Source organism: Herpailurus yagouaroundi, unplaced genomic scaffold (genome assembly GCF_014898765.1).
Source record: "Herpailurus yagouaroundi ecotype Mexico unplaced genomic scaffold, PumYag 100, whole genome shotgun sequence".
NCBI lineage: Eukaryota > Metazoa > Chordata > Mammalia > Carnivora > Felidae > Herpailurus > Herpailurus yagouaroundi.
In genome coordinates this window covers 9,082,328-9,097,880 of record NW_024412391.1, presented here as the reverse complement: position 1 = coordinate 9,097,880, position 15,553 = coordinate 9,082,328, and the positions used below count along the sequence as shown (strand labels likewise).

Genomic DNA, 15,553 nt, shown 5'->3' with positions numbered 1-15,553 from the left:
CAAATGCATGTCAAGAGAGCTTTAACAAGTTAGAGTCCAAATTCTGGAATTGCTAAAGGAAACTTTAACAATTCCAAAACGTCAAAACAAAAATTTGTAATTCTCCTCTATCTGACCACCCTTATAAACTTTTTAAATAATGCTTCCTACTCTGCTTCTATCACTATTTTTTTTTCCCTCTTTTTGTTTTTTTTTCCTTACGGCACTTATTACCTGACAAGTAGATTTGCGTACTGTCTGTCCCCCACCCCACTAGAATCTAAGTTTTTTGAGAATAGGGATATTTTGTGTTCACTGCTGTACCCCCAACATATGGGGAGAAGGTATCAATAAATGAATGAATCTAATCAAACATCTATCTAAGGTGATTCAGTAAACATTTCTTAGGTGCATTAGTAAGTAAAGGGATAACTAAGGCTGAAAAGAAAGAAAGAGGCACATTAATTTACCACCTATAATAGGACTTTAATAAATGTTAGCCAACAATATCATCATTTTTATTATTACATGTCCATGATTTTAGATGACATACGAACTTGGAGACAATATCTTGGAGCTTTCTCTTGGCCATGGGACAAAATCCTGACTTTGACTCTCTCCCATCAAGACTATATACACATTCATTCTTTGTTTAGACAGGAAAGGAAAAAACCTGATGAAAAGGAACATGAAGGCAATCATAAGAAGATAGAAGCTTTATTAACAGCAGGATTCCTGATCATGAAGAAGCAAAAAGGTGGGGACTGATTAACCAATTTGTTTCAGAGAACATTTTGAGGTTTTAGTTTCTTTCAATAAAACACACTGTGTATCTGTCAGATGTGAAAAAAAATCAACAAAAGCAGGCCAATACCAAGACATATTGCAGTTAAATTTGCAAAATAGAGTGTTAAAGAAAAAATCTTAAAAAGCAGCAAGACAAAAGAAGTTCCTAACTTACAATGAAAGACCCATAAAGCTAGCTGCAGATCTCTCCATAGAAACCTGGCAAGCCAGAAGGGAGTAGCATGATATATTCAAAGTGCTGAATGGAAAAATTTGCTGCCAAGAATACACTATCCAGCAAGGCTATCATTCAGAATAGAAAAGCAGATAAAGAGTTTCCCAGACAAACAAAAACTAAAGGACTTTGTGACCACTAAACCAGCCCTGAAAGAAATATTAAAGGGGACTATTTGAGTGAAAAGGAGAGACCAAAAGTGACAAAGACAAGACAAGAACAGAGAAAACCCCAGAAACAACCATAATACAAGTAATAAAATGGCACTAAATGCATATCAACAATTCCGCTGAATGTAAATGGACTAAAGACTCTAATCAAAAGACACAGGGTGTCAGTGGTGCCTAGGTGGCTCAGTTGGTTAAGCTTCTGACTCTTGGTTTTGGATCAGGTCATGATCTCATGGTTTCTTGAGTTCAGGCCCCAAGCCAGACTCTGTGCTGGCAGCACACAGCCTGCCTGGGATTCTCTGTCTCCTCTCTCTCTGACCCTTCCCTACTCATACTGTCTTGGTCTCCCTCAAAAACAAATAAACTTAACAAAAATACATATGGTGTCAGAATGGATAAAAAAAAAAAAAACTAGACCCATCTATAAACCTCCTATAAGAGACTTATTTTAGACCTCAAGATACCTGCAGATTCAAAGTGAGGGGTAAACATTTATCATACAAATGGATATCAAAAGAAAGATGGAGTAGCAATATTTATTTCACACTAACTAGATTTTAAACCAAAGACTATAACAAGAGATGAAGGGTACTATATCATAAAAAAAGGGGACATTCCAACAAGAAGATCTAACAGTTGTAAATATTTATGCCCACAAAAGTGGAAGCACCCAAATATATAAAACAATAACAAATATCAAGGAGCGCGTTGATAATAACACAATAATAGTAGCAGACTTCAACACCACACTTACATGAACGGACAGATCACCTAAGCAGAAAATCAACAAGGAAACAATGGCTTTGAATGACATACTGGACCAGATTCAAAATATTTCATCCTAGAGCAGCACAATACACATTCTTTTCAAGTGCACATGGATCATTCTCCAGAAGAGATCACATACTGGTCACAAATCAGGCCTCAACAATACAAAAAGACTGAGATCCTAACATGCAAACTTTACGATCACAACACCATGAAACTGGAAAAAGAAATTTGGAAACACCATAAATACACAGAAATTAAACAACATGCTACTAAAGAATGAATGGGTCCACAAGGAAATCAAAGAAAAAACAAAAATACATGACACCAAATGAATATAAAAACACAATGGTCCAAAGTCTTTGGGATGCAGTAAAGTGGTCGTTGGAGAGAAGTATATAGCAATACAGGGCTACATCAGAAAGCAAGAAAAATCTCAAACAACCTAAACTTACACCTAAAGGAACTAGAAAAAGAACAAGAAATGAAGCCAAAACCCAGCAAACTGATGTAGCCACTGTAGAAAACAATATGGAAGTTCCTCAAAAAGTTAAAAATAGAACTTCCCTATGATCCAGCAATTGCACTACTAGGTACTTATACAGAGAATACAAAAATATTGATTTAAAGGGGCACATGCATCCCAATGTTTATAGCAGTGCTATCAACAGTAGCCAAGTTATGGAAAAAACCCAAATGTCCACTGACTGAAGGAGATGAAGAAGATATGGTGTGTGTGTGTGTATATACACACACACACAATGGGATAATACTCAGCCATAGAAAAGACTGAAATCTTGTCATTTGCAACAACATGGATGGAGCTACAGAGTATTATGCTTAAGTGAAATAAGTCCATCAGGAAAACAAATTCTATATGATTTCACTCTTAGTAGAATTTAACAGAGCAAATGAGAAAAGAGAGAGAGGCAAACCAAAAAATACACCCTTACCTAGAGAACACCCTGCTGCCCACAGGGGGGGGGGGGGGGGGGGGAATGGGTGAAATAGATGATAGGGATTAAGGAGTGCACTTGTTGGGATGAACAATGGGTGATGTATTGAGGTGTTGAATCACTATATTATATACCTGAAACTATTTTTACACTGTATGTTAACTAACTGGAATTTAAATAAAAACTTGGAAAGACAGAAAAGAAAATGAGCACAGCTTTACCAGTTCCTGTAGTGCAATTTTCTCTAGCTCAATGAAGGACAACACCAGTTAAAATACGGTTGAATTTCCTGTTCAGATATCGTTTATTTCTAGGAATACTAGCTCTTCAGTATGGGTGTTTATGAGGAAATTCTCAAGCTTCTTTAGGTAGTACCTTGCATAAAATAGATGTATTAATTTAATAAATTCATAAAGAATATCATATTCAAATTTAAGCTATTTCTATTTTATTCAAACTTAAGCTACATGTTGCAAGTAACAGATGGATGAAAAATAGCATAGTGTTAGGACAATAAGTTGTTTTTTACATGTGTCACAAGAAAGGCAGGTCTTAAATTTCTTCTTAGAGACTGGCTTGCACTAGACTTTATGGAGTAGAGGAAGCTATCAAATAAACCTCCTGGTATCATTTTTAGGAGGTATTTTTAGAAAATCATTCAAAGTCAAAAGAAGCTAGGATGCATTGTCTGTGGACAGAGACCCTCAGTAGCTCACCTTGCATGCCTTGGTGTACCCAAGCCCCTCCCAACAACTGACCTCAGCAGTGTAAATATAGATGGTGTTGAAGTTGGCTGCCACCAAAGCCCTCAGCATGAACAGGAAGCCAATCAGGCCAGCACTAGGAAACAAGATGCCAGAGAAGTTAGGAAAGGATGGAGGGCCTTCCATGGCCCTGACAAGTGCTCACATTACATAACTGAGCATTACAGGTGTTAACACACGCCTACAGATAACCAAGTCCCAGGAGGTGCTGCTTCTCAACTGGCCTGATTGTGGGGTCCTCAAGTAAATGCCTGACTCCAACCTTTAACCCAACTTCCTGTCCCCCCCTCCCCAAAGGGGGAAATTCCAGCTTGCCCCCCAATCCCAGATTAGCACATCTTCTGCCACCACCCTCCAAAACCAATGCAGTTCGCAGAACGATACATACTATAATTGAGGACATTTAAGGATTGCAAATTAATAGTGAAATAAATTTTTATGCCACAGGTATATTACCTGTTTCCCTGAACTATCTTAATAATGGTCCGGGAAATTTGGTAAACAATTACAGTCCTGAGATTCCAGGAAGCTTTGCATAAAGATCCTAAGTATCCTGGTGGGTGCAATGATTGCACCAGCACTAGCACCTATACCCTGGAATAGCTGATAGAGGGCTGGGTCTGTGGAAGAGGGAAGTGGGGGTGGCATGGAACAGAAAGGCCATTCTAGTAAGACCAGCAGCCTATTCACTACTCTGCTCATGAAAGGTTCTTTCCCCCAATGAACACTATAGGTCAAGAAACTCCAACTTAAAGCAACTGCACAAAACTAGATTGTTCTGAAGCAACCAGAGAGAAAATACCTTGATGTGCAAATGTTGAGAAGAAGGAAGAATAAGGCTGTACATCCCATGGTGATAGAAAGACTCAGCCGTCTTCCCAGGAAATTAATGCCCAGGATATTGAAAGGATTCACTAGAAAGCAAATGACAATAACAACTTCTGAAATCTTGAAAGCAAGATGCATTTACCAACATTGGCAAGGATTTCTCACTGTCATTTAAGAAAGAGGTAACTTCATCCAAACCTCATGTGTGTTCCAGCCAAAACCCAGTAACATGATCATCAAACTCAGGATTCCCCTTCAATATGTTTTTTCCTCATAGGTCCAAGAATGAAAAGCAATGGCATATATATAAAGGATATTTTATGCCCAAGATTCTTATTACAACATGTAGGTCAATCACTAATTGAAACCCTGCTAGATCTATATTTTAAATGATTTATACTGTTTTTCATCAAATTCAAGGTTCTGTTGATTTTTAAGTACCATTATTTTATGTCTACTGAAACAAAAACAGTGCTGCAAATTGAAATCTAACATGCCACTGTAAGACACATCTCACTTTCAGAGATGTCAAAACATGGAGGAAAACACGCATCCTAGAATTGATATAATACAGTAATTCAAAGCTCTACTCCTCCAGACTTCTCCCTATACCAATCTGCACTGGAGACATGTCAGCAAGATGTGGGGACTTGTTCAGCTCTACCAGGCAGGAGCCACAGAGAGGGACCCAATACACAGAGGTAGACACTTACGAGCAATTTCCCCAATGGTGCTGATAATCATGGTCTGGTAGTCAGAGGGGGCAAACATGTGGCAGTGGCAGGGACTCTGGCTCCCTTCTGTGTCCCCCACAGTCACTACCACCTCAGACTCAGACTGCGAGCCACAGACCAAGTCCCGCTCCAGCAGCTCGGCACTGGCCAGAATGACTCCATAGTAGGCGAAAGAAATTCCCAGCCTGGAAGTGAGAGAAGCCAGTCATTAGAATGGCTGCCACCAGCCTGAAGGAGGGGCAGTGCCACCAGAAGTAGAGAAAAGGGGATAGAAGCCCCCCCCCCCCCGCCCTCTTCTAGCAGTCAGGACAGGAGGCACTGGGTGGGAAGGGCATGGAAGGCAAGTCTCACCTATCTCATGGAGCCTGGGGGTGGTGTGTAGGGGAACTGGAGTGGGAAATGGATTTGCAAACACAGCCTAGAACCAGATCCCAGAGGACCCCACAGTCAGTGAGGGAGTTTGAAGCACAAAACTGCTTGTTTAAAACAACACACATTTATTCTATCAGTTCTGTAAGCCAGAAGTTGTATGGGTCTGACTGATTTCTCTGCTCAGAGCCTCAGGAGACAGAAATCAAAGTGTAGGCAGGGCTGCATTCCTTTCTAGGTGTGGGGGGAAGAATGTTTCCAGATTCTAGGCAGAATTTTCTCCATGGGGCTGGAAAACTCCTCTCCATTCGCTTGCTGCCATTTGTTTTTATTCTTTTTAAATGTTTATTTTTGAGACAGAGAGAGAGAGAGAGACAGAGAGAGAGAATGAACGGGGAAGGGGTAGAGAGAGAGAGGGAGACACAGAATCCAAAGCAGGCTCCATGCTCTGAGCTGTCAGCACAGAAACCCACGTGGGGCTCAAACTGACGAACTGTGAGATCATGACCTGAGCTGAAGTTGGACACTTAACTGACTGAGCCACCCAGGTGCCCCTCCTGTGCTGCTATTGACCAGTTGCTCTCAGCTTCTGCAGGCTTCCTTCATTGCTTGTCTTCAGTCAGTGAGTGTGGACCCAATCCTTCTCAGGCCCTGGAATCACCCACCTCACCTCTTGCATTCTTCTCTGCTCCATCTTTGATTCCAACTGGAAAAATCACTCTATTCTTAAAAACCCAAGTGATTGGAGTCTTCCATTTTGATGTCATACTCTACATACTTTGTTTCATTTTGTTTTTGTTTCATTCTCCTTAAGAATAGGTAGGGTGTTCCAGAAAATTTCAAAACAATTCCTTTTCTTAGAATTACAAAGCAGGCATTTGTGATTTTTAAAGCATCTTATTGGGGGAGGGGGCAGGGCCAAGATGGCGGAGCAGCATGGAAGTTCTCTGCTTCTCTTGTCCCTGAAATGCAACTAGATCAGCAACAAACCATTTTGCACACCTAGAAAATTGATCTGAGGATTAACACAACAATCTGCATAACTTGGGCCACAGAATTTGGCAGATACACAGTGCAGAGAGGTGAACTGGGGGAAGAAAGAAGTCATGGAGGGTTGGGAGCTGATTTAGTTTGTGGAGAGAGTACAGAGATGTGGGGAGGTATAGGAAAAGCACTCCCCCCAAAAAGCAGATGGAGAGAAAAAGAAAGAGTGGAAACACCCAGAAGGGTCTGAACAAGAAAGGGATAAAGGAAAAAGGAGAGGGTTTCAATACCATTAGGACTCTATAAATAGGGCAGAACAGCACTGGAAAGTCCTCAGCCCAATACGTGGCGGTGTTCTGATGGGAAGGGCAAATCCCCAGGAACTGGTAGCAAGGTCCAAAGGGTCCTTGGGCCACACAGGGAGAGGCAGTTCCCCTGCTGAGAGGACATTTGGTAGAGGCTGTGCGGCCTCCCCACGGGAAAAGGTCCTAGTGGACCCTGGAGAATAGCCACTTTTGCTGGTGTTGGAACAAGGACAACAGAATGTGGTGAAACCTAGTGCCAGTTGTGTGCTGTGATTTGCCGTAGTCCCTGAACCACTGATGCTACACAATCATGCAAACTTTTTCTGGGGCAGAAAAGTCTCTGGGTCTCTGGGTCTCTGCAGTGTTGCGGTTGCACAAGTGTTCGCAGAGTCAGGCTGGCACCTGGCCATTGCTCAGCAAGACCCTCCCCAAGAGGGTCAGGGCAGGCCCAAACTGCAGGGCCCTCAAAAGTGAGAGGTTTGGAAACAAAGCCCCATCTGAGGTAAAATTTAGGAAACAGTGCCACCTGGCAGGCTGACAGCTTGGTCGCGGACAGTGGAGAAGCAGGAAGTGGATGCAAGCTGGAGATAAAGGAGGGGTGCCTGATGGCTGGTTGAGTAGGACAGAGTTCTGATGCTACAGACTGGGTCACTGTGTGATGCCATTTTCACCTCTTCTACACCTGTGCATACATGTACACACACACCACACCAATCCACCACAATAAGCTAAGCAGTGCCACCTAGTGGAGTACAGAGCTCTTACATCAAGCCCTGTTCAAATGCAGCAACCAAGCCCTAGAGGATGACCACAAGTCTCTTCACCTGCTTAGTTTACAGACTATAAAGTGCTTCTAGTAGAAACTGGATGTAATTTCATTCAGATTTCATTCTGTTCACTGATCTATCTATTCATTGTTTTTCTCTTTTCTTATTCTTGGATACAGAAAGAGAAAAAATATTTTTATTTTCTGTTTTTATAAAAAAAATTTTTTACCTTTTTTTACATTTTTTGGTAATTTTTAATTCTATTTTACTTTCTCCATTTCATTTTATTCTATTTTATTCTATACATTTTTTTAAAGTTTAAAATTTTTTTTTCTTTCTTTTTTGTTCTTTCCCCTTTTTCTCTATTCTATCAAGCTTCTTTCAACTCCAGACCAAATCACACCTAGGATCTAGCTTCCTTTATTTGATTTTTTGTGTTGTTTTTAATTTTTTAATTTTAATTTTAATTTTATTAATTCTTTTTTTCCTCCAAAATAATGAAAAGAAGGAATTCACCCCAAAAGAAAGAACAGGAAGAAATAACAGCCAGGGATCTAATCAACACACATATCTAAGATGTCTGAACTAGAATTTAGAACCACAATAATAAGAATACTAGCTGGGGTTGAAAAAAAAGCATAGAATCCCTTTCTGCAGAGATAAAAGAGGTAAAATCTAGTCAGGACGAAAAATGCTATAACTGAGATGCAATCTCGAATGAATGCCATAGTAGCAAGGATGGATGAAGCACAGCAGTGAATCAGTGATACAAAAGACAAAATTATGCAGAATAATGAAGCAGAAAAAAAGAGGGAAACTAAGGCAAAAGGGCATGATATAAGAATTAGAGAACTCAGTAACTCATTAAAAAGGAATAACCAAATCATAGGAGTCCCAGAAGGTGAAGAGAGAGAAAAAGGGGTAGAAGATTTATGTGAGCAAATCATAGTGGAAAACTTTCCTAAACTGAGGAAAGGCACAGACATCAAAATCCAGGATGCACAGAGAACTCTCATTAGATTTAACAAAAACCGACCACCAACAAGGCATATCACAGTCAAATTCACAAAATATTCAGGCAAGGAAACAATCATGAAAGCAGTAAGGGGGGAAAAAGTCAACCTATCAGGAAGACAGATCAGATTCACAGCAGACCTATCCACAGAAACTTGGCAGGCCAGAAAGGAGTGGCAGGATATATTAAATGTGCTGAATCAAAAAATATGCAGCCAAGAATTATTTATCCAGCAAGGCTATCATTCAAAATAGAGACATAATTTCCCACATAAATAAAAACTAAAGGAGTCCATGACCACTACACCAGTCCTCCAAGAAATTTTAAGAACTCTTTGAGAGGAGAAAAGATGAAGTGAAACAAAAAAGACCAAAAGCAACAAAGACTAGAAAGGACCAGAGAACATGACCAAAAACTCCAACTCTACAGTCAACACAATGGCAATAAATTCATATCTTTCAGTACTCATTCTAAATGTCAATGGACTAAATGCTCCAATCAAAAGACATAAGGTAACAGAATCGATAAGAAAACAAGAACCATCTATATCTTGTTTACAAGAGACCTGTTTTAGACCTAAAGACGCCTTCATACTGAAAGTAAGGGTATGGAGAAATATCTATTATGCTAATGGTCACCAAAAGAAAGCCAGAGTAGCCATACTTATATCAGACAATTTATATTTTAAAATAAAAACTGTAACAAGAGACGAAGGACATTATTTCATAATTAAGGGGTCTATCCACCAAGAAGATCTAAAAATTATAAATATTTATGCCCCCAATGTGAAACACCCAAAAACAGAAATCAATTATTTACAAATACAAAGAATTGGCAACAATACCATAATAGTAGGGGACTTCAACTCACCACTTACAGCAATGGACAGATCATCTAAGCAGAAAATCAATAAGAAACAATGGCTTTGAATGACACACTGGACCAGGTGGTCTTAACAGATATATTCAGAACATTTCATCCTAAAGCAGCTGAATATACATTCTTCTCAAGTGCACATGGAACATTCTCCAGAATAGATCACATACTGGGACACAAATCAGCCCTCAATAAGTACAAAAAGATTGAGATCACACTGTACATATTTTCAGACCACAATGCTATGAAACTCAAAATCAACCACAAGAAAAAATTTGGAAAGACAACAAATACTTGGAGATTAGAGAACATCCTACTAAAGAATGAATGGTCTAACCAAGAAGTTAAATAGGAAATTAAAAAGTACATGGAAGCCAATGAAAATGATACTACTACAGTCAAAAACCTCTGGGACACAGCAAAGGCGGTCATAAGAGGGAAGTATATAGCAATCCTGGCCTTCCTAAGGAAGGAAGAAAGGTCTCGGATGCCCAACCTAATCTTATACCTTAAAAACTGGCAAAAGAACAGCAAATAAAACCCAAAACCAGAGGAGACAGGGAATAATAAAGAATAGCAAGGAAATCAATGCTATGGAAACCAAAAAACAAGTAGAACAGATCAATGAAATTAGGAGCTGGTTCTTTGAAAGAATTAACAAAATTGATAAACCCCTAGCCAGTGTGATCAAAAAGAAAAAGGAAAGGACCCAAATAAATAAAATCAAGAATGAAAGAGGAAAGCTCACAATCAACACTACAGAAATACAAACAATAATAAGAGAATATCATGAGCAACTATATGCCAATAAACTAGGCAACCTGGAAAAAATGCACAAATATCTAGAAACATATAAACTACCAAAACTGAAATAGGAAGAAATAGAAAATTTGAACAGACCCATAACCACTAAAGAAACTGAATTAGTAATTCAAAATCTCCCAAAAAACAAGAGTCTGGAGCTGGATGGCCTTCCAGGGGAATTCTATCAAATATTTAAAGAAGAGTTAACACCTATTCTTTTCAAGTTGTTCCCAAAAATAGAAATGGAAGGAAAACTTCCAAACTCATTCTATGAGGCCAGCATTACCTTGATTCCAAAACCAGACAAAGACCCCACTATAAAGAACTACAGACCAATTTCTCTGATGAACATGGATGCAAAAATCCTCAACAAGATACTAGCCAACCGGATCCAACAATACATTAAAAGCATTATTCACTATTGTAAGTGGATTTATACCTGGGAGGCAGAGCTGGTTCACTATCCACAAATCAATCAATGTGATACATCACATTAATAAAAGAAAGGGCCAGAACCACATGATCCTTTCAACAGATGCAGAGAAAGCATTTGACAAAATACAGCATCCTTTCTTGATTAAAAACCCTCAAGAAAGTAGGGATATAAGGAACATTCCTCAAGATCATAAAAGTCATATACGAAAGATCCACTGCTAATATCATCCTCAATGGGGAAAAACTGAGAGCTTTTCCACTATGGTCAGGATCACGACAGGGATGTCTACTCTCACCACTGTTATTCAACATAGTATTGGAAGTCTTAGCCTCAGCAATCAGACAACACAAAGGAATAAAAGGCATCCAAATCAGCCAAGGAGGGTGTCAAACTTTTAGTCTTTGCAGACAACATGATGCTCTATATGGAAAACAAAAGATTCCACAATAAAACTGCTAGAACTGATCTATGAATTCAGCAAAGCTGAAGGATATAAAAATCAATGCACAGAAATCAGTTGCATTTCTATGCACCCATAATGTAGAAGAAAGGGAAATCAAGGAATTGATCCCATTTACAATTGCACCAAAACCAATAAAATACCTAGGAACAAACCTAACCAAAGAGGTGAAAAATCTATACACTGAAAACTATAGAAAGCTTATGAAAGAAATTGAAGAAGACACACAAAAAAATGGAAAACATTCCGTGCTCATGGATTAGAACAAATGTTGTTAAAATGTCGATACTACCCAAAGCAATCTACATATTCAATGCAATCCTATCAAAATAACACCATCATCTTTCACAGAACTAGAACAAACAAGTCCAAAATTTGCACAGAACCAGAAAAGATCCCAAATAGCCAAAGCAATCCTGAAAAAGAAAACTGAAACTGGAGGCATCACAATTCCAGACTTTAAGATGTATTAGAAAGCTGTAATCATCAAGGCAGTATGGTACTGGAACAAAAACAGACACTCAGACCAATGGAACAGAATAGAGAACCCAGAAATGGACCCACAAACATATGGCCAACTAATCTTTGACAAAGCAGGAAAGAATATCCAACGGAATAAAGACAGTCTCTTCAGCAAATGAGTCTGGGAAAACTGGACAGTGACATGCAGAAGATTGAACCCGAACCACTTTTTTACACCATACACAAAAATAAACTCAAAACAGATGAAAGACCTAACTGTAAGACGGGAAGCCATCAATATCCTAGAGGAGAAAGCAGGCCTCAGCCGCAGCAGTTTTGACCTCAGCCGCAGCAACTTCTTACTCAACATGTCTCCAGAGGCAAGGGAAACAAAAGCAAAAATAAGCTATAGAGACTTCATCAAGATAAAAAGCTCTGTACAGTGAAGGAAACAATCAGTAAAACTAAAAGGCAACCGACAGACTAGGAGAAGATATTTGCAAATGGTATATTAGATAAAGGGTTAGTATCCAAAATCTATAAAGAGCTTATCAAACTCAACACCCAAAATACAAACAATCCAGTGAAGAAATAGGCAAAAGACATCAATAGACATTTTCCAAAGAAGACATCCAGATGGCAAATAGACACGTGAAAAAATGCTCAACATCACTCATTATCAGGGAAATAAAATAAAAACCACAATGAGATAACACCTCACACCTGTCAGAATGGCTAAAATTAACAACTCAGGCAGCGAGAGATATTGGTGAAGATGCAGAAAAATAGGAACCCTTTTACACTGCTGGTGGGAATGCAAACTGGTACAACCGCTCTGGAAAACAGTATGGAGGTTCCTCAAAAAATTAAAAATAGAACTATCCTGTGACCCAGGAATTGCACTACTGGGTATTTATCCAAATGATACAGGTGTGCTGTTTCAAAGGGGCACACACACCCTAATGTTTATAGCAGTGCTATCAACAATAGCTAAAGTATGGAAAGAGCCCAAATATTCATCAACGGATGAATAAAGATGTCACACACACACACACACACACACACACACACACACACACACACACAATGGAATATTACTCAGCAATCAAAAAGAATGAAATCTTGCCATTTGCCATTTGCAACAACATGGATTGAACTAGAGGGTATTGTGCTAAGCAAAATTAGTCAGAGAATAGACACGTATCATATGACTTCACTTGTATGTGCAATTTAAGATATAAAACAGATGAACATAAGGAAAGCAAAAATAATACAATGGAGGGGGACAAAACATAAGAGACTCTTAACTATAGAGAACACACTGAGGGTTGCTAGAGGGGTTGGGGGTCAGGGGGTGGGCTAAATGGGTAAGGGGCATTAAGGAAGACACTTGTTGGGATGAGCACTGGGTGTTATATTTAGGGGATGAATCACTGGATTGTAGTCCTGAAATCATTATTCCACTAAATGCTAACTAACTTGGGTATAAATTTTAAAAATAAATAAATAAATAAAACTCAAGTGATTGGATTGGGCTCACTTGCTTAATCCAGGATACTCTCCCTATTTTAAGGCCCATAACCTTATTTACATCTATGCAGTCCTTTCACATTAGCACTCAAATTAGTGTGTGATTAAATCAATGGAAGCTGGTAATCTTGGGGTTCATCTTTAGAATCCTGTCTATCCCCAAGTGTCTTTAGCAGGCCATGAGAGGAGAACAGAAGGGTTTTGTGTTTGCCTTATGTTTTCTTCCTGTCTTTATTCTGTCTATTCTTTAATTAATATTTTTGTTGAGATATAGAGTTATATAAAAGTTCATGTATCAAAGTCAGGAAAAGGAATATTATCAGCCTCTCAGAAACTCCCCTTTTGCTTCTCTCAGTTTTACAGAAATTGTTGCAAAAGTCAGCTGTAAAAGACATATATAGGGAAAACCAGGGGAAATCACAAATGTTCTGGGTATTGGCTGATCTTAATCAGATGACTGTTCATCTCTGCCATCGGTTGATTGTAGAATTGGAGTCATCTAAGAAAAGGCCCTCAAGTAATTGAGAGTCTTAAAGTATCTGGGGTTGAAATGTCATGAAGCCTGGGCTTTCTTGAAAATATGTCAGCACAGGAAAACAGCTGAAGCAATAATGAGTGACTATCAATGACTGTCAGATCTGGGTGACGGGTCAGTTTCAGGTCATCATAGTATCCTGTACTTTTGTGTGAATTTGAAAATTTTCATAATGAAATATAAAAAAACACCCCACAAGAAATTATAATACTCTCCCTTGTTATTCAAGTAGCTTGAGTTCAATTTCCAAATATTAAGAATATTTTAAAACTTAACATCTTAGGAGGTGACATACGAACCTATTAATAATTATTACATCCGGGAAAAGCAGATAGACAGACAACCACTTTTCTGGATTGAAACACTATAGATTAGTTTTGTCTGCTTTCTCTATTTATATAAATGGAATTACATAATACATACCTGTGTGTCTGGCTTCTTTTGCTCGTTATGACATTTGTAAGACTCAGCGATGTTGAATGGAGATAACTAGTTATCTCCTTTCCATTCCTGTATAGCTTTCCAGTTTATGAATGTAACACTATTTATCCATTATACTGTTAATGGAATTGTGAGCTGTTTAGAGTTTGGGGCTGTGGCAAATAAAATAATTCTATGGACATTCATGTAAAAATATATTGTGGTAAACATATGTATGCATTTCCGCTAGGTGGAAACATATGCGTGGACTTACCGAGCTGTAGGCTGTGCTTATTTTCAACTGTGATAAATACCTCTAGACAGTTGCCCAAAGTGGTTTTAACTTGAACTTCAGTCAACAGCGTGTGACTCCACTTACTTTATATTCTTCCTAACACTTGGTGTAGTCAATCTGTTCAATTTTAGCCATTCCAGTGGATATGTAACAGTGTCATTGGTTTTAATTTGCATTTCCCTGGTGACTTTCAGGTTGAGCATATTTTCATATGTTTATTTAATACAATTTTGGTCAAATGCCTATTCAAGTCTCTTGTTGAGATAGAGGGTAACATTTCTCTACTGCGTTGTGTATCTTTTTCTTGTCCAGTCTTGTAATTTTTGAGATATTTATAATATGTATATGAATTTATTTGGTACATATTTTAGAAATTTTTTCACCCAGTTGGTGACCTACTTTTCAGATTGTTCATATCTCACGGCACAGAGCTCCTAATTTAATGTAGTAGCACTTTTTGTATCTTGTTTAGAAAATCTTTCTGGACCCAAGGTTATGGCTACAGAGATGTGAAGTACAAAGAAAACTGCCATAGCCTATTCCATTGAATTTGATTATTGATGACTCCAAAGGATCCCTTTCCATCATGTGGTGAGGAAAAAACCCAGACTACAAAAGTTTAGAACGTGAGCTCATATGAAAAATAAAACACTGGTCATGGACAATTTCTTTCTCCTTTAAAAAAAATTGTTCATTTACTTATTGGTTTGGTGGTGGTGGTGGTGGAAAGATAAGACATTGCTGGAGTCAGCCTGTGGTTTTTCTGTCCAGTGGCACAGAGTGGATTTACTTAAGTCAGCTTTGTGTTTATTGAGAAGTCATTTTGAAATAATTACACTCTTACCATATGACCCAGATCTGTAATGTGGTCCGTAAATATTTAGCATCCATTAGGTCTGCAAATCTTCCTCTTTTTTCCTGGGGTAGTGAAAAGGGACAGGGAGATTAGATTTAGTGGCTTAAGGACTGGCAAAGCTTTCTCTAGTATTTTGGAGAACAGAAAATAAGAACAGCTTGGGAATGTGGTGGGGCGAGAGAACCACTCAAATCCCAGGAGTGCACCTCACCAGGCCCA

General features: G+C 38.7%; 1 protein-coding gene across 1 annotated transcript in view; it reads right to left on the bottom strand.

Moving 5' to 3' along the window:
* Positions 1-15,553, bottom strand: part of SVOPL (SVOP like) — a 69,901-nt gene that overhangs the window by 19,705 nt on the left and 34,643 nt on the right. The window contains exons 9-12 of the mRNA XM_040471845.1: positions 15,323-15,396; positions 5,200-5,405; positions 4,461-4,572; positions 3,653-3,734 (exon numbers count right to left, since the gene is read on the bottom strand). Coding sequence (XP_040327779.1) covers positions 3,653-3,734; positions 4,461-4,572; positions 5,200-5,405; positions 15,323-15,396 — 474 coding nt within the window. The remainder of the gene's footprint in view (positions 1-3,652; positions 3,735-4,460; positions 4,573-5,199; positions 5,406-15,322; positions 15,397-15,553) is intronic.